General features: G+C 44.6%; 1 protein-coding gene across 11 annotated transcripts in view; it reads left to right on the top strand.

The window, feature by feature from the left end:
* Positions 1-19,974, top strand: part of TNS1 (tensin 1) — a 608,338-nt gene that overhangs the window by 542,933 nt on the left and 45,431 nt on the right. For 8 of the 11 annotated variants that reach the window (XM_068246095.1, XM_068246096.1, XM_068246101.1 and 5 more), the window contains 2 exons: positions 8,308-8,397; positions 19,034-19,227. In XM_068246095.1, the coding sequence (XP_068102196.1) occupies positions 8,308-8,397; positions 19,034-19,227 (284 nt within the window). The remainder of the gene's footprint in view (positions 1-8,307; positions 8,398-19,033; positions 19,228-19,974) is intronic. The other 3 variants (XM_068246100.1, XM_068246102.1, XM_068246098.1) reach the window with 2 other exon arrangements.

Raw genomic sequence — 19,974 nt, 5'->3', positions numbered from 1 at the left:
TTAGAGCAGAGAGGAAGCTCTGAGTTTAGGTCCACTTCAACTTTCTGTCAGATGCAGCCATGTTTAGTACGTACAGGGCGAGCAGTTTATCGTAGCGTTGGTACAGCATTCACATAGCGCCAATCATTCCCAGCCTAAGGGAGGCGGTCCGTCAGAGTGCCGCGGTCTTGTACCACATGTATGTGTGAGTGATATAATTCACTCACATATGAGGCTTGATTCACTAAAGAGTACTAACACAGTTATCACGCCTAAAAGCTTTGCACGTGCAAACTAGGGTGCTAAGTAGTTTGCACGGGCAAAGCTGTTACTGATCGAGCACTATCCGGTGCGCACGAAGACGAAACGTCCACATGCAAAGTACGCTTATCAGGCTATTTTGCACGCGGACGGTGCGACGTTTCGCGCGCACCGGTGCGACATTTCGCGCGCAGCGCTAAACTTTAGCGCGTGCAAAGGCACTTTGCACGTGCTAAGGGCCCTGATGCGGTGGCTACCTCTGCAACCCCTATTGCTACGCCACTGGATATGGAGGCTGCCATATTTATTTAATTTTAAGCAATACCAAATTGCCTGGCTGTCCTGCTGACCCTCTCCCTCTAATGCTTTCATCCGTAGCCCCTGAACAAGTATGCAGCAGATCAGGTGTTTCTGACATTATCGTCAGATCTGACAAGATTAGCTGCCTGCTTGTTTCTGGTGTTAATCAGCCAGATGGATCAGCTGGGCTGCCAAGAAACTGGTATTGTTTAAAATGAAATAAATATGGCAGCCTCCATATACTTGTCACTACAGATGTCCTTTGGACACATCCAAGGTAACAAAAAAACCAAGATCTTTACCTGGGGCTTCCTCCATCCCCTGGCAGCCTACCTGTCCCTTGCTGCAGTTTCGCTTCCAGCCGATGTCCCGGGGTCCCCTCCGTTGCAGATGACTCTTGCGCCTCCTCGAGCATGCAGCCTTACTGCTCGTAGTCGTGTTCCTGTGACCGGGAGTGTACTGCGCAGACGCAGTACTTCTGATGAGGTCGGCATCTGCAACGGAGGGGACACTGGCTGCAAGCGGAGATATGGCGAGGGACAGATAGGCTGCCAGGGGCTGGAGGATGCCCCAGGTTAAGTAGATCTTGTTTTTTCCACCCCAAATCCTGTCCTTTAAGAATCTACAGCGGAGGTCCACTTTAAGCCATGTCCACGTGCCTGTGAAATACAAAGACTAAACATTTCTGCAGGGCTGCCCACCGCTCCACTTAAACGCAGACGTGCGTAAAGTCCTAGACTGCGGTCAATTAGACCCGCTCAGTCTGTCTTATCTGTACTTAATTAACCACAGGATCTGCGTAATTCATGTGTGTCAGTCATTGGGAGGATGACGGGCTGCATTCCAGGTGTCTGTGGCTCACATACCACAGCAGGAAGAACACATGTCGGATTACCGCTGGGTACACCGGGTACCTGGAGAGCCTAGGCAAGCACCTGACAATGCAAAGGAGGCTGGGACACGATACAATGTAACGTATAGAGTGGGCTGTGCTCAGCTGTATGGCTGCGGGGGGAGTGGCACAAACCGGTTAATTTGGGTGAGTTTGGCGCCAGGTAGTAGTCTAATGGCTGCCAGATTTCTTATACTTGTAGATCAGCTATTAGTAGATAAACAAGAGTGGGGACACCGAGAGCCCAATATAGTGTAGTAAGCAAAACAATAGGTTGGAATTGAAAAGTATATAGTGTATATACTCAAAAAAGTGGGTTACCTCCTAAGTAACCACTGTACAGGCATGTTAGGAGATTAGACCTGTCCTCACTCAGGATTAAAAGTCGCTCTCTGTAGATCAGGAAAAAAGAGATGGGGATGGACCCCTCCACCAGGGGTGGATATTGGTCATATAAGAGTGAACAGAGGCGCCAGCAGGATAAAAGGTACTAAAAAGTTTAAAATTTCTCAGGAGTAGTACAGTCCTCAGGAGCAGTACAGTCTCAAGGTCACGATAAGCGCCTCTGGGAATGTACTGCGTGTACTCCTATCTGTTATTGCCTGAGGAAACAGGAATATACCTGCGAAACGCGTTGCATGGTTGTCTGGAGTATATAAATAAACCTGTTGTTGTTAAAAAGCTGACAGTGTCTTGTCTACTGCAAGGAGGTGAGTCCACCACCAACTCCTGAGGAATTTTAAACTTTTTAGTACCTTTTATCCTGCTGGCGCCTCTGTTCACGCTTATATTAGCTATTAGTAGATGAATGGATAGTAGCTGGGCGCCAGGGGGTTAGGCCCGAAACAGGTGGTTTCGGCATTCAGCACTGAAATTAGGCGCCACCGTAGCAGTCATTTTATCTTGCAGGGTGTGCATAAGGGTAATTCCGGGTTTCCCAGACCCCGAGTTGCGATGACTTGGAGGGGAAATAGTATTTTACTCTCCCAGGGATTTGAGTGGAAACAGGCTGAGCTGTCATTCGGCTTACCTTGCGCTCAGCTCACTAGCGATGTACATATACGTACATGTAAAGCCCGGTATACGCTGCAGTGCGAGCGCAGCAGTGTGTAATTGGGCGGTAGTTCAGCGTAGCATGAGCTGGTAGCTTGCACGCGCTACTTGTCACTTGACAGGCAGCCGATTTGGCCAATCAACGTTTGGGGATCACTTACTATAAAGCCACTGGACCTGACAGGGCGGGACGACTAGAGCGGCCGTCAGCTTCAAGGAGCGCACGTAAGTTACCAGCGCACTTCAGCAGCATAGCGTGCGCTGAGCTTGCGCTCCTCTCATTAAGCTGCACAGCTTGATGAATCAAGCCCTATGTATGCTAAATCTTACTATTTTTCACGATCATCGTCCTTTAAAGAGAATCTGTATTGTTAAAATCGCACAAAAGTAAACATACCAGTGCGTTAGGGGACATCTCCTATTACCCTCTGTCACAATTTCGCAGCTCCCAGCCGCATTAAAAGCAGGGCTGTGGAGTCGGTCCAAAAATCCACCGACTCCGACTCCTCAGTTTAGGATTCCACCGACTCCGACTCCACGACTCCGACTCCTCTAATTTGCATATTACAATTTTGTTGATTAAAAGTATGTAACATGAAATTCGTCTCTTAACTGCCAACGCTTAGGAATTTTACAAGACAACTGAAGTGAGAAGGATATGTAGACTACTATATTTATTCCCTTTAGACTAAAACTAGTCCTTGGTAAGAGTACTTGTAAAAGGTACAAACCGGAACAAAGAACATCTATCAGGCCCTAGGCAATGTAAGTGTGGGTACATGTAAGAATGATGTGCAGGTACTCTGCAGGGGAATGAGGAGATTGTAAACAGACAACACCTCTGTGTTCAATGTGCACAGCATTCTCAGTGGATTCCCTGCAGCTCTGTGGGGAGTGCATATGTAGAGTATAGTACTACTGTGTAACAAAGTAAACCTGAGACAGATGAAATTAAAGTTTTATACATACCTGGGGCTTCCTCCAGCCGCCTTCAGGATAATCAGTCCCTCGTTGTCCTCATCCGCCACCTGGATCCTCTGCTTTGAGTCCAGGTACTCTAGCCAGTCAGGCGTAGTGCACATGCACACACTCCGCCGCCAGGAGCATACTACACCTGTGCAGCACTATTGCGCAGGTGCAGAATGTTCCTGGCTGTGGGAGCGGCATGCGGCCGGACAGCGCTGACTGGCTGAATTACCAGGACTCATAGCAGAAGATCCGGGTGGTGGAGGACAGCGAGGGACTGATTAGCCTGAAGGGGGCTGGAGGAAGCCCCAGGTATGTATAAAACTTTACTTTTCATCCATCTCAGTTACCCTTTAATTTGTAGTCACCAAACCAAATTTTAACAACATATCAAATTATTTGATTTCATCAGCAACGGGAGTGCATACATTTGCATAAATCAGCATCAATGCAGAATTATTTCCATCTTGTTGACCATCTTTATTAGTGACACAGCTACACATCAGGCTTTATTCTTACAGCATAGATGTTATTTAGTATATATAAGAGATTCCTGTGTACACATCATATAAACAGTCACAATCAGATATGTATATCTGACCTTAAAAATACGGGGACTGCTTTATTGAAGCAGCACAAGTAACTAATTTTGATTGGTTTATTTCATTTTTGTGGACTAAGCACAGCTATTACTGTATATATACTGTATATATACATTATTTTTCATGACTATTATCTGAGAAATAGAACATTTTATCATATTTTCTATTTTAATTACAGTTACAAATTCATTAGGAGTCGGAGTCGGTGCATTTTTTCCCGACTCCGACTCCAGGCACCCAAAATTGCCCGACTCCACGACTCCGACTCCACGACTCCGACTCCGACTCCACAGCCCTGATTAAAAGTGGTTAAAAACAGTTTTAAAAAGTTTGTTTATAAACAAACAAAATGGCCACCAAAACAGGAAGTAGATTGATGTACAGTATGTCCACACATAGAAAATACATCCATACACAAGGAGGCTGTATACAGCCATCCTTTTGAATCTCAAGAGATCATTTGTGTGTTTCTTTCCCCCTGCAGCTATCTTCCATTGAAGTGTCAGGCTATTTCTTCCTGCAGAGTGCAGACAGCTGTGCCTGTATGTAATTCCTCAGTATGTGAAAGCCCAGCCAGCTCAGAGGAGGATTTATCCAGCTTGTAAAAGATATTAGAACAGAGAGAAGCTGCACTAATCTAAATATCACACAGGCAGTGTGCAGAGAGGGGCCTGGATGGGGGAGTTCATAGCAGAACCACAACACTGAAGAACTTGGCAGCCTTCCAGACACAGGCCTGACAAGTCTGACAAGAGAGAGAGAAGTTGATTTATTACAGAGACTGTGATAGCAGAAAGTGCTGCAGTAAACCAGAACACATTAGAATAGCTTTTGGAACTTGTAGGATGATAAAAAACAGGATGCAATTTTTGTTACGGAGTCTCTTTAAGCTTCTTTTCTTACCCACAATTCCACAGTGGAAGGTTTTTCCCCTCCCCTTTGCCTTGGCACGAGTCATGGCCGCTGATGGATTCTTATAAAGGAGGGATTACAGCATACGTATAACTCAATGAGGTTATCTAGCGGGGGATAGGAGGGCGCTGACCTCGGCTCACTTTATTTGGTCGCTATAAGAGGAATGGTAGCAGAATTAATCCATTCATGTCAGCAGGCAGATCTCGTTTCTTTATATGGAAATTCTCCGCGTTCTGTACATCGAGACAAATACCTTGTTGTGCCGGAGCAGAATCGTTCCCATCTCCTGTGGGCATTTAGGAAATGGGGCATGCCAGCTCGCAGGGCCCGGGACAAAGGGCACCTATTATTACTGCAGAAGACAAGGGGAAGCACGATCACCCGATAGGCTCACTGTCACCATGCCAACCAACCTCATTGTTTCAGGGACTGCATTCTGGATTTTAGAATCCTGACTGTATGTGTGTGGGGAGGAGGGGGAGACAGTGGGCAATGTAATTCATCGATCTGGGGAATCGAACGCTGGGCACACACAGGACCATTTCCAGCTCATTAGTAGAATCAATCAAATGTTATCATTTTATAAAGCGTACATATAGCTTGCAATGTGTTAAAAACAATGAGCCATTTCCACGTCTGGGATCAATAAAAAATCCTGATTGTAGGCGACGTGTGCACAATCCTTGCGCAAGGCTCTCTTTATCGCCCACCTTGCCCAAGTTTGCAGCGGATCCAAGATGAAAAACTAATTATTAACTTGTCTATATATCTTATCTAAAGTTTAGATAGTTTACAAAGCAAATCTAGCTGCAAACAGCTTCAACAGTATATGATTATTTATTCCTGTGATACCATGAGAGCGCCCATATTCTGCTTGTGATCATTACACACAGGCAAGCTGATCTGCATCTCCAGCCCTCAGCCTGTGAAAACTTCACTCCCCTCTCCTCCTCCCCTCTGCCTCTGAAATCTCTGGCTAGTAACCTCCTCCTCCTCCTGCCCAGACTGAGCTCCCATAAGCCCTTGCTACATAAGACTGAGTGCCAAGGCACTGGAGAAGCTGTGGGCAAGGCTTGGTTAGTTTATAGGGAATTAGAGTATTAAAACAAAAAAAGTATTTGGCTTGAGGAATGTCCTACAAACTATATGTAAGGAACACAATTATGCAATGAGTAAAAGTTTATCTCGGATCCACTTTAAAGGGAACCCGAAGTGAGGGGGATATGAAGGCTGCCATATTGATTTCCTTTTAAACATTTAAATACCGCTACCCGTTTCCTGGCAGTCCTGCGGATCCTCTCCCTCTATTGCTTTTAGCCATAGACCTTGAACAAGCATGCTGCAGATCAGGTGTTTCTGACTGAAGTCTAACTGGGTTAGCTGCATGCTTGTTTCAGGTGTGTGATTCAGACACTACTGCAGCCAAAGAGATCAGCAGGACTGCCAGGCAACTGGTATTGTTTAATAGGAAATAAATATGTTGACCTCCATATCTCACCTCGAGTTCCCTTTAACCACTTTACCTCCGCAGTGCTAAATTTCTCCGTCCCTCTGCGCACTGCTTCTCCCCCAGGGACGGAGAAAGGCGTATGTTTCTGTTTACATGCCGGGAGTGGGCGGGGCAACACGCTCGCACACTCTAGCCAGCCCGCACAGCAGTTGACTAATTGGACATTAGGAACGAGTGTTCCTAAATCCAATTAGAGTCCCCGATTGATGTATGAAGGCTGCTTCAAAGAGAAGCAGTCTTCATAACAAACCGCCGGCACATTGTTATTGTGTCCGTGTGCGCGCGATCACGCGATCGCGCGTGCACACACCCACCCGCACAGCCCCTGCAGTCCAATGATTGGTTATTGGGGACCCCAGTCCCCAATAACCAATCATACCACATGACAAATAAATGAATGGAGACTGCCTCTGCTTGAGGCAGTCTTCATTCATAACAACAGTTGTAAACAAAGGTGCAGCGCGCGATCGCGCGCCCCCGCGCCGCGCGCACGCACGTGCACACCAGCTCCACAGTCCAATGATTGGTTTTGGGGACCCCAGTCCCCAATAACCAATCATATTGCCTAATAAATAAATGAATGATGACTGCCTGGGAGGAGTGAAAAATGCTCTGGTTTTTAAGGGGAAAACCCCTCAGTTGTGAAGTGGTTAAATCTATTGTGTGTGCATAGCTTGATATAGTCCAACCAAAAGCACAACTTAAAGCACCCCACTTTAGTAGGAAGAATTAAATAACACATGAGTACCTTTCCGCTGACCCCAAAATCTGGTTATGTGGCCTGTGTGCCTGTTTCCAAAGCTCATTTGGATCAACTTACTGAGTGGCTTTTAGTCTTCCTAATCGGGTGCTCTAGTGGAGGTGAGGATGGTAAAATAAACGTATTCCTGGTGTAATGCTAGGTACACACCATACAACTTTCTAGCAGATTTACCTGCCAGATCGATTATCTCCAACATGTCCGATCTGAATTTCGATAATTTTTCGTTTTCCGATAGTTTTTTAATCTTTTGTTGTTTATCTTTCAGTTCTATGAAAATTGTTTTAAAATTTTGAAAAAGTGTATAAAAAAATCAGAAAAACTAAAAAAATCGATCTAAATTCTGATCGGACATGTTGCAAATAATCAATCTGGCAGGTAAATCTGCTAGAAAGTTGTATGGTGTGTACCTAGCATTATGGGTTGTATGTAAAGTAAATAAACAAACACACAGGACAACTGTAGTGAGAGGTATATGGAGGCTGCCATATTTATTTCCTTTAAAACAATACCAGTTGCCTGGATGTCCTGTTGATCCTCTGCCTCTAGTACTATTAGCCTGAACAAGCATGCAGCAGATCAGGTGTTTCTGACATTGTCAGATCTGACAAGATTAGCTGCATTCTTGTTTCTGGTGTAATTCAGACACTACTGCAGCTAAATAGATCAGCAGGGCTGCCAGGCAACTGGTATTGTTTAAAAGGAAATAAATATGGCAGCTTCCATATACCTCTCACCTCAGGTGTCCTTATATTTCTTCTGTGGAAAAAAAAAAAAGGTCAAACTGTTTCGGCAACAAATCTGACCTATTGAGGTTGTCCTTTCATCATTTTGACGAATGTTTTATGTGAAAGATCTCTCTGTTTTTTGTTGTTCCTTTAAACAATTACTTTCATTCATATCCACGTCATCCACTAACTTTCATATTTTTTTACCCCCCTTTTTTTTCATTTGTTTATGTTGTCCTCCTGGTTCTTCCTTCCCCTTTGGGATCTTCCTTACCTCTCCCGTCTGTCCATGTTCCATGGTTTTCCCACCACCACCCTCCTCCCTCCATCCATCCTTCCAGAGTACAACAACAAACTCCGGAATATCCATATAAGTATGAACACCCCTTACCCACCCGAGCTTCATCGCCATCGCTCCTTCACTTTCTCTGGTTTGTTCTATCTGCTCTCTCTCTCTATCTTTCCACTTTGCATGGAGTTGTGCCGCATTGTGCAGTGTGGTGACATGTGGGTCTCTCAGGTCTTTTCATAGCTTGGTGGTGGGCAAGTTTATTAAGCTCGAGGGGGGTTGAAGGTCTCCGCTTGCCAGCTTGTTATGAACTTCAATGATGTAGAAACTTCAACTTATTAAAGGAGAACTCTTAAGACGTGCTGTTGGATTGGACATTGTAGAAGAACAACTTTTGTCCTTAATACCCTTTACAAAATTTTTATACTTGAAGAAATTTCAGCCTTTCTGCTCAGTTGTCTGACATCCTTTCAAAACTTAGTCCGATTTAGAGCTACTTACCGTAATTTGTTTTACATTCTGGATTTGTGTACATAGAGTTTTGAGCTCAAAAGGTTTCTGTACGCCTGGAAAAACACCTGGAGAAACTGAGCAGCTGACTGTATGCTATGGTGGAGTTGAAGCCCACCTGTGTTTGACCCACAATGAACCTGCAATATAACGAATGTTCAAATAACGGCAAACCTAAAGTAAAAGCTCTGTGTACACAACCCCAAATGCTCCCCCAAGGACAATCCATTGAGAAGCGCTGATCCATTTTGATCAGGTGACTGATTTTTAAGTCTTTGACTGGTTGTTATGACCATGTGAGGTTGTCTCCCTTGTGGTTCAAATATATTGGCAAGGGCCTGGAAAAGGAATCCAAATTTTATATACTAAAAATTTGGTGTAAATGTTTATAGTTGGGATGGTAAGTACATTTCCTCACATCCCTACAATTGAGTAGTTTGTATAAGCAAAAATGGTTCCATGTCTTTGGGTTCCCATGTAGGCTAGAACCCGAAGTAAGAGAGAGACACGATCAGGAGATGACAACCAGAAGTTTAGAAACTTAAAAATTAGTTGTTTAATAAAGCTAAGTTCTTCACACAGTTTCTCACACTTGACACAAGTTTTTGACCAGGGAGTTGGATCCCGAGGGGTGAACATTCCAAGTAGAGTAGACTCGGGACTCTACTGCTGCATAACAATTCAGGTAGGGTCCCAGGTCTACTGTTTACTTGAAAAAAAAAATTCCAACTACAATCTACTTGTCCTGTTACTTGTAGTCTCCAAACAAGCATGAGCCTGCACCTTCCACCATGTCTGAAGCTGCCAACTGGACATTTTAGAGTTTCTAGTTCTCCTTGGGAGGTCATCAGGCAACTGATTAGAGATAGGCGTTGTTGATAAATTTTGAAGAGAAAAAGTGGTTTCAATCCCAAATGTTCTTCTCATCCAGTGTCCATTCCAAGGACTATTGGAAGTACATGAATTCTGAGCCCTCATCTCAGATTAGTTCTACTGATGTTTCTTGATTAATGGGGAGGTCCTACTGTGGATTCTTGTAAAATCCCTCCAGGTAGGACCTTCCCAATTTCCAGCCCATCTTAGTGCTGGGGATTTCATGGCTCAGAATTTATTCAGCCACTTGCGTTCCTGTGTAAGTTAATTTTCATTTGTTTCCTATGGATTGTTGTTAAAACCAGCTTGTTGCTTCTTAAAGGAAGGTCAGCAAAATGAGCTCAGTTTTAGCAGTCTAGCCTCCCTTTAAGCAAACATTGTACCAACTGGAAATTTACAAACATTTCTCATAAGCCCTCATCCTGCCAACCACAACTTAGAGAGAGCACCTGACCTGCAGGTAACGGTGCTCTCATTGGTCTGTGAGTGACGGGAAGGAGCAGGCCGTATCTGTTTGTCAGGGTAAGCGTCTGTATCGATTTGCACACATTGCATTCCATGATCGCTCATAATGTAAAGTTGCGTTGTGCTGTAAAGCAGTCTGGCCTTGTAACTCACCAGCGCAAGCAGCCACTAATATTTGGGGTGATCAGCAAGTATTGCTTCTGGCGATTGCATGTGGTGAGTCAGACGGAGATGCGCTTCTAACCATTTCTTCAGCCACCAGATCGCATGGAGTGTGACGTCCGTACCTTATGGCAGCTGCTGTTTTTTGGCTTTTTGGGGGGAGAGGGAGTCACTGGTCTGTGGTTACACTAACCTGATTGGTCGTGACGCATTGTGTGTATATATAACAATGTATTCAGATGAAATGTATATTCTGTGTTTAATTTTTGCTTCTACTTTTTTTATGTTATTAATAGGTAAGTATTTAGGCCTTATGGGCTGGGAAGGGCCATATCATGAAATGGTGAAAATGTAAAGTCTTTAAAGAGGCACTGTCGCGAAAATCTTAAAATTTAAAACACATACATATAAGAAGTACATTTCTTCCAGAGTAAAATGAGCCATACATTACTTTTCTCCTATGTTGCTATCACTTACAGTAGGTAGTAGAAATCTGACATTACCGACTGGTTTTGTACTAGTCCATCTCTTCATGGGGGATTCTCAGCATGGCCTTTAGTCTTTATAAAGACATTCCCTGAAAATGAGTTATACAAAGATGCTCCTCAGCCTCCCTGCTTACTGCACACTATTTTGGCAGTTGGCAGTACAAAAAACCTGTTTAAAAATTCTTGTAAATACTTATATTTAAGAGGAACTCCAGTGAAAATAATGTAATAAAAAAAGTGCTTCATTTTTACAATCATTATGTATAAAGGATGTAGTCAGTGTTTGCCCATTGTAAAATCTTTCCTCTCCCTGATTTACATTCTGACATTTATCAAATGGTGAAATTTTTGCTGCTGGCAGGTGATGTCACTGGAAAAAGATGTTGCTTGCTTTATTGGAAGTTGGAAACAGCTGTAAACGGCTATTTCCCACAATGCAACCTGGTTCACAGACTGGAAACTGCCAGGACCATGGTCCTAACAGTTTCCTGTAGGAGGGGTCTCACCACAATATCAGCCATACGGAGCCTCCTGATGATCCATTTGTGAAAAGGAAAAGATTTCCCATGGGAAAGGGGGTATCAGCTACTGATTGGGATGAATTTCAATTCTTGGTTATTGTTTCTCATTAAGCTTAATGCTCCGAATAAGCTATCTTCCATGTTAGAGTGTTTAATAAACAGCCAATTTGGTAGAGGCCGGGGGGGGGGGGGGGGCAGTGAATGTAGGAAATGGACAACAAAGTCATGACGGATGAGAGAGGAAGTGCTTTGTTTAGAGGAAAGGTAAGGTGGTTTGACAAGATTAGAAACTTTCCACAGTTGAGATCATCAGGGAATAGTCTCCTGTGGTCCAGATATGGTTCTTTCCTTGTTTTCTTTTTCATATCTGTTAGCACTGACCTGTTATGTTAGCAGCACAAATCATGATGGAGGAGCTGGACTAAGAGGTCCCTCGGGAATGGGAGCCATTTTTCAGCATTATTAAGACTTGGACGGACTTTGAAGCCTATCAAGTGGGCACTCCTTCTTTTAAAGTAGAACTACAGAATGTGGGTGACTTCAGAAACTGGACAGGACACCCATAGATCTAAATGGTCACTTATAGTAATTTATGTATAACAGTCCAATGAAAGGAAGGCTCTGTGTAGAGTATATTTCCCTGGGGGCAGTAGTGGGAGGAAATAAATTCCAAGTGTGGAACTTTCTCCTGGCTGACGACTTTCCTGCCCTTAGGGTAATATACTTTAAACATTTTCTTCTTTTGTTCTCTTTTCTACATACAACGCTAATGGTGCCCATACGAGATCAGCCAAAAGACAGATTTCTCTCTGATCGAATCCGATCAGCGTGAGGTCTGTTGCCTGCCCCAAACCCAACAGGCCGATTTCCAATAAATTTATCAGGAATTGGCCTAGCGACTTGTCAGGTGAGATTTTAGGCTGCACGGGCCCCAGGGGAGAACATTTTGAACTTGGGGGACAGCTGCCGGGGTCCATTGCATTCATCGGTCATTGCAATATCGAACACAGTTACCGCTGCGCACTCTATCGACCATGTTGGAGTGAGATTTTCCAGCATGCCTAATTGATACATTTTACCGATTTTGGCCCGAAATTGGTCAAATCATCGATCAGGCATGTGTGTTGCACCTCCGATTTTCAAGCGATTCGATAAAATTATCAAATCGGATGGTTGATCGGGACGCAACATATCGAAGTATGGGCACCTTAAGGAACAATTTAGTATGTAGTTCTCCGATCCTGTAACAAAGCAAAAGCAAAAACTGTCATAGGTTTTATCTGAGCTGACGTAAATTGTTGAAGTTGCACATGTTGGAGGAGTAACTCTTCCTCTATCAAGGTGGTTCAGAAATTATTTTTTTCATTGTAGGTGAAAAAGGGATTCCACATGGAAACAACATGCCGTCATTGAGTTGTTTGCCAACGAGAAGTGGCCAGTGGATCTTGCAATGCCTAGTTTGTCTTCACTGCTAACTTCCTCCTCTTTAAAGTTCTTTACCCAAGTGTGCACTTTGTTCTTGTCCTTGGTGTCCTCTTGTAAACATTCTATAAGATCCTCGGGATGTCGGATGGTCATCAACCACTAAAGGCTACAGAATGTTCATAGAGATTACAACATGGACAACAGAAATTTGTGCAGATCCATGAATGGCCAACAACTCAATGATGGCATGTTGTTTCTACTTGGAACCCATTGTTCACCTGCAAAGAGAAAAACTCTGAATAACCTGTATAGAAGAAGAGTTAAGGTGTCCATACATCCCTTGATCGACCACCAATCGATCCCTCTGACCAGAGAGGGATTTATTGCCTCCCCACTCACTGCAGACCGGATTTCCAATAGATTTCAGTTTGAAATCTACTGGAAATTGTCCTAGCATGCCGCCAAGTAATGGTCCCCCCTCCCTCCGGTCCATGGTGAGTGTCGGAGGCTAGCCTGTCATGAGGCCTTTTTCTGTGTCTGGCATCTTTTTAATTTACCATGGTGGAGGGGGGGAGGGGGTGGGGGGGTGTTGAGGACACATAAGCATCGGCCCCCTGTTGGTCGTTGGGAAATCAAACGCCTTTAACTTACTGCCATGCACCCCAATCAAGCCGTTTTAACCCAGATTTTCCAGCATGACCGATCAATTGTTTCCGTCAATTTCAGTTAGGAATCGATAAAAAAACGGTCGGGTGGCCATGTTGGGACATCGAGCTCTGCCAAGTTCTATCATTATAATCGAATCGGCTTTATATCGATGGCGAAAATTGATGCATGTGCACCCTTAAGGTGCCCATACACTCGTCAGATTGGCAGCAGATAAGAAATGCATCTGATGATCTATCTGATGCGTTTTTAGAACATTTTTTACCAGGATAGAATTCCAATAGATTTCAGTTTGAAATCTATTGAAATTCGATCTGATGGCATTTTTTTGCCATCAGATTTCCATTAAGGCCAATGCAAACTGATAAGCAATCTCATCAGATCGACCTAAATTTTCCACCCTGCCAGTTCGATGGAAATCCATCGAAATCGATCAAAATCGGCCATCGATCGGTCGATTGGCCAACCGATTTACAATCGATCGACCGATCGATCGGGATCGATCGGTCGGCCAAAAAATCGGCTGAGTGTATGGGCCCCTTTACTCTACCAGCATTAGAGCTGGATTAGGATGTAATGGGGCCTCAGGCAAGGTAGTAGATAAATGTGTCCCTCTTTGTGTCTTTGGTAAGCTGACGTGTAGAGAGGTCAGAGACGGTGACAGGTGGGCCCCTTGACACCTACTAGGCCCCAAGCAGCTGCCTAGGTTGCCCGGTGGATGATCCTCTGACCAGCATGTGTAACTTCAACAATCTGTCAGTTCATAAAAAAGTTTTGTCCCCCACTTTCGGTTCGCCCCTCGTATTGGATGCCTGGGTAGATACAGTACTGCTGCATGACGGCCTGTGTTGGTGTAATCTATCCTGGCCATGCCTGCAGCATAATACCTGCGTCTTTCGCCCAAAGTTCCTCGTCAGCAGCGTGCTCAGCAGCACAGTAGTTTGTAAGCACTTTGGAAAACAAGTTTTATTCAAGCAGCTATTTGTCACTTTGCCTCCTCCAGCTGCTAAAGGAAGTGAAAGTTTCGGTCATTCGGGGAGTTTTGGTCCTCAAACAGCTGGAGTGGCGAGATTTCACAGCCGGCAGGATCAGCGAGTTAGAACGTGACGTGTTCATCTATTGGATCGTCCCTGTCCCAAATGTCAGATGATGTAATGAAGAATACAATGCATTCAATTTTTACAAGATGGGGGGGAGAAAAAAGAATGACATCTTTGTAGATTTTTCCCAGATACACTTTCCATTATTTTCTTGCAGAAGTCAGAGCAGTAGGTGGTTGGCTCCCATCAGCGAGGCCATATTGGTGCCATATGTTGCTAATGAGACATGTCATGTTCTCATACTTTATATCACACGCGTGTAACACATGCAGAGGAGTCTGGCAGCGATGAACTGCGGCTGCTTGGAGTGTAAAACGCTGTCACTATCCCGCTGAGTTACTACTATTACTTACTGTATGTCTTTTTGTTATTTATATCATACCTCCCAACTTTTTGAGATTAGGAACAGGAAACTTAAGCCACTCCCCTGCCACACCCCTGATCACGCCCTCGGCACACACGTAGTCACGGATACCATTAAAAAATATTTTGATTTTAAGGATGGGACTAAAGTTTAGAATCGACTGAACACATCTGTCGGTAGAAAACTACAGATATTTACATAAATCTGTACATCAGTCCTGAAAGAGGGACAAATAAGGAAGAAAGAGGGGCAAAGGGACCAGGTTCCCAAAGAGGAATTTAAAGAGGAACTCCAGTGAAAATAATGTAATAAAAAAAAGTGCTTCATTTTTACAATAATTTTGTATAAATGATTTAGTCAGTGTTTGCCCATTGTAAAATCTTTCCTCTCCCTGATTTACATTCTGACATTTATCACACGGTGACATTTTTACTGTTGGCAGGTGATGTCAGTGGGAGGAGAGGCTGCTTGCTTTTTTGGCAGTTGGAAAGCACTGTAAACAGCGATTTCCCACAATGAAATTAGGTTCACAGACAGGAATCTGTCAGAAACATGGTTCTGACATCACACTGTGGAAGGGGTTTCACCACAATATCAGCCATACAGAGCCCCCTGATGATCTGTTTGTGAAAAGGAATAGATTTCTCATGTAAGAGGGGGTATCAGCTACTGATTGGGATGAAGCTCAATTCTTGGTCATGGTTTCTCTTTAAGTGTATAACCGTGGTTACCCACAATGCACCGTTACTAAATATGCAAATGATCTCTTTATGCCCCAGAAGCCAGGCTTACATCCATAACCGCTGGTGTATAGCAAGCCTGCAGCTTTAAAATTGACATTTTACAGAGCTACATCAACTCAACATGCAGACAGTCTGTTTCGGACTGAAATTCAGCAATCTTGGCGCAGACAGCTAATATGTAAACACAGGAGGTTAACCCTTTGTCTGCTTCCATGAAAGCAGAAAGTAGACACACTGCGGATTTATTGCAGGATTTGTATCAGCTGTAACTAAGAAATGTTTTTCTGTAAAGGTTAGCTTATCTTTTAGAGCAGAGAGGAAGTTCTGAGTTCAGGTCCGCTTTAAGATAAGGTTCTTAGCTACAGAAAGCCTTATTTGAGACCAGTTAGGTCATGTATTGATACACCGGGTGAGCACTGTCGCCTCTCCCGCTGTGGCTGCTCTCCTGCTGCTGCCATGTTACCAGTGGTGACACGGGAATCTCTTTGCTATGAACTATTTCCCCAGAATCCCCCCCCCCCCCCCCCGCCTTGGCTGGGGAACAATAGGCCTCATTCTGCAGCCGAGGAAGCAACAACTTATGAAGAATCTGCGGGCTGCATAGCTGTATCGTGTTCAGACACAGAACTCTTTGGGCTGGTTTGGACTTGTTGTAGCAGATAAGATTTGCTGGCTGCCTCCTACCCTTTCATCCCCCCCCCCCCCCGCAATACGGAGGCGCGAGCTGGGGGATTCCTGCCATACAGATTACATTATCGCCCTTCCGCACAAATTACCCTCTATTCAGCCAAATCTCCCCCCTGCGCCTCTTTTCCTGGTTAACTAAGGGGCTATATTGTTGCTATAGCAGCTGTACCCCTGCAGGGGACACAAGGAGGCCCTCAAAAATAAAAATCTACATATTATTTAATGAGGAACTGTAACCAAGGATTAAACTTCAGGCCAATCAGTAGCTGTATCAGCTAACCAAGCCTTCTGACAATGCCTAATTTTACGCAATCCCATGGCTGTGAAATGCCTAACCTAAACTGACCCCACAACCGATGCCTATCCCTAACTGATCACCTGCCGCAAAATGCCTAACCCTAACTGACCCCTCAACCGATGCCTAACCCTAACTGAACCCTCAACTGAACCCTAACTGATCACCTGCCGCAAAATGCCTAACCCTAACTGACCCCTCAACCGATGCCTAACCCTAACTGAACCCTCAACTGAACCCTAACTGATCACCTGCCGCAAAATGCCTAACCCTAACTGAACCCTTAAATGAACCCTAACTGATCACCTGCCGCAAAATGCCTAACCCTAACTGACCCCTCAACTGAACCCTAACTGATCACCTGCTGCAAAATGCCTAACCCTAACTGACCCCTCAACCGATGCCTAACCCTAACTGAACCCTCAACTGAACCCTAACTGATCACCTGCCGCAAAATGCCTAACCCTAACTGACCCCTCAACTGAACCCTAAGGGCCCTTTCACACCAGAGGGATTTTTTGGCGTTTTAACGCCACGGCCGAAGTTGGCGTTTTGCTAGGTAAAAGAAAGTCCATAGACTTTCATTTTACCTTTCACATCTAACTCGGCGTTTTGGAGCGTTGCGTTTCAACGCTCCCAGGAGCTTTTTCAGGGCTGTTTACAGCCGAAGTTGGCTGTTGGCGTTTCAATGATAGTCAATGGAAACCGCCAACTTCAGCGTTTTCAAAGCGTTTTACAGTTGACTTGTTCACTTATTTTTATAGAAGAAAAAAAAGGGACGTTTTCATATGAGCTGTAAAACTCTTTCAAAATGCTTTGAAAAGGCTTTGAAAACGCTATGTATTGGCGTTAAGCAAAATGCTGACTTTAAGCCTTTTCTACCGCAGCCTCTAGTGTGAAAGAGCCCTAACTGATCACCTGCTGCAAAATGCCTAACCCTAACTGACCCCTCAACCGATGCCTAACCCTAACTGAACCCTCAACTGAACCCTAACTGATCACCTGCCGCAAAATGACTAACCCTAACTGACCCCTCAACCGATGCCTAACCCTAACTGAACCCTCATCTGAACCCTAACTGATCACCTGCCGCAAAATGACTAACCCTAACCGACACCCCCAACTATGTCTAATTCTAACCAACCCCACATGCCTAATCTTAACTGACCCCTCAACCGATGCCTAACCCTACCGTAATCCCTGCTACTATGCCTCTAATCATCTGCTACACCGATGCACAAACTCCTGCAGCACCTCAGGTGCCAAATTACCTGACTCAACAACAGGCATGTTCCTTTTTTTTATGTTGCTAATTTTATTTTGCAGGGTGCTAAATCCTGATGCTGACATATCATTCAAAATAAACATATACTCCGATCTCCCCTGACCCCCAACGCCCCCCCATTGTTTGACTTTCTGCTATTTTCTGTTGGGTGAAGGCTTCCCATGATGTGCAGATCCCCATATGCTGAATTCATGTACATTTGACAGTTGTCATAACTTTTTGGGGGGAGTTTGAGTTGTAGTTTCCTGCCGCTCCTCCACAAAGCAGAATAGTTACAGTCTTGTTTCTTCCATTGCACTTTATCTTGTTCATCTTGTATTCTCATTTCACATCCAGCAGCGACTCGTCCCCCAGAGCCGGAGGCCCCCATCTCTGCAGCCGTCTGTGGCATTAAACACCTCCTCCGGACAAACATTCCTCCCCAGTCATTCCATTCAAAAGCTGCATTATTGTCCTGAGCCTGCAGTGTCTGCCGTCAGAGCTTGTGCCAGCCCCGAGGGGGCGGACTCCCCCTGTACCGAGTTATTGTACATCCCAAATACATACAGATACGTTCATTAGTCCCCTCCTACCGGTAATATTGTCCTTCCATTACAATAGGGGCATAAGGCCATGAGCGAGCTCCTCTGAGGACAGTCAGTGACATGACTATGTACTCTGTAATGTGCTGCAGAAGATGTCAGTGCTATATAAATGCATAATAATAATATGGTAGGACATTAGACTATGCCTATGGTAGGATTAGATTGTGAGCTCCTCTGAGGACAGTCAGTGACATGACTATGTACTCTGTAATGTGCTGCAGAAGATGTCAGTGCTATATACATACATAATAATAATATGGTAGGACATTAGACTATGCCTATGGTAGGATTAGATTGTGAGCTCCTCTGAGGACAGTCAGTGACATGACTATGTACTCTGTAATGTGCTGCAGAAGATGTCAGTGCTATATACATACATAATAATAATATGGGAGGACGTTGGTTTATTTCGATTGCTGTAAATCTATGCGATCAACTTCTATGCAGATTTGAGGCTCTATAGTTGGGTTGTGGATTTCTGGGTATGTTTGGCAATACGGAGCATTTGTATATAACCTGAAATCTACAGCTAACCAGACAAAAAGGTGACCTGTATCTATACTAAGAGAGCCTGCCATGGACCGGTGTAACTCTTTATCGCCCCCTGCAGGAGTGCAGACACGGGACAAGACCCCAGATGAGATTGGATCTCTGACCCGCAGGCGGACCACCAGCGAGGGGCAGTATGAGGACGGCATTGTGGACCCCGCTTATTATGCCAACAGAGTACGCTCTCCTGTCCGCGATGTCTCCCTCGAGGTCTTCAACACGATTGCTGCCAATCCAGGAGGCAGACCAAAAGAGGTAACGGCAGCCAGGCAGATAAATATCTGGCATGTAGAGGGGTCTGGTTGTGTTATAGGATAAATAAACATGAAACCGGCTAGGCTGAGCTTAAACCTTGGCCCTATCCTGACCTTTACCCTAACCTAAGATCAACTTTCCCCTCCTCTGCTTAACCCTAATCTTCACTCCTTACTTATCCCTTAATCCTAACCTTTACCCCTTACTAATCGCTTTCTCCAACCCCACCCCATGTATCACTAACTTTTAACCCTTACTAAACCCAACAGCAACCCATGTATCACTAACCTTTACCTGTGTTGCAAAAAGAGATTATCAAGCGCTTCACATAGGTGTAGTAAGTCAAGCTGCCAGAGGTAGATTCCAATCCAAAGTGGAACTGTGTAAACTGTATATGTAAACCTCAGCGCTGTTCTATCACCCCAATCCTTCTCCTGAAGCCTGCAGACACCCAGTGCTCAACAAGGGTACACAGTGTCCACCAATTGTGGGCCCATGCACACTGGACCCAGTTGCATGAAAATCGCTCATAAGGTTTTTGCACTAAATAAAATTCAAAGTGCACCTTATTACTTAAAGATGATAAGTTCAGAGTTAGCCCGTCTCTCCTTCCCTACCAGGTTTCCAGGAAAGTTACCCAACGCCATGCCATGTATCACTAAGCTTTATCCCTTACCAAACCCTTAACCCAACACCAACCCATGTATCACTAACCTTTACCCCTTACTAATCACTTCCCCCAAACTA

The sequence above is a fragment of the Hyperolius riggenbachi genome, chromosome 7, assembly GCF_040937935.1.
Source record: "Hyperolius riggenbachi isolate aHypRig1 chromosome 7, aHypRig1.pri, whole genome shotgun sequence".
NCBI classification, from domain to species: domain Eukaryota; kingdom Metazoa; phylum Chordata; class Amphibia; order Anura; family Hyperoliidae; genus Hyperolius; species Hyperolius riggenbachi.
Note: the sequence above shows the minus strand (reverse complement) of the source record. Positions and strands in the feature narration are given on the sequence as shown.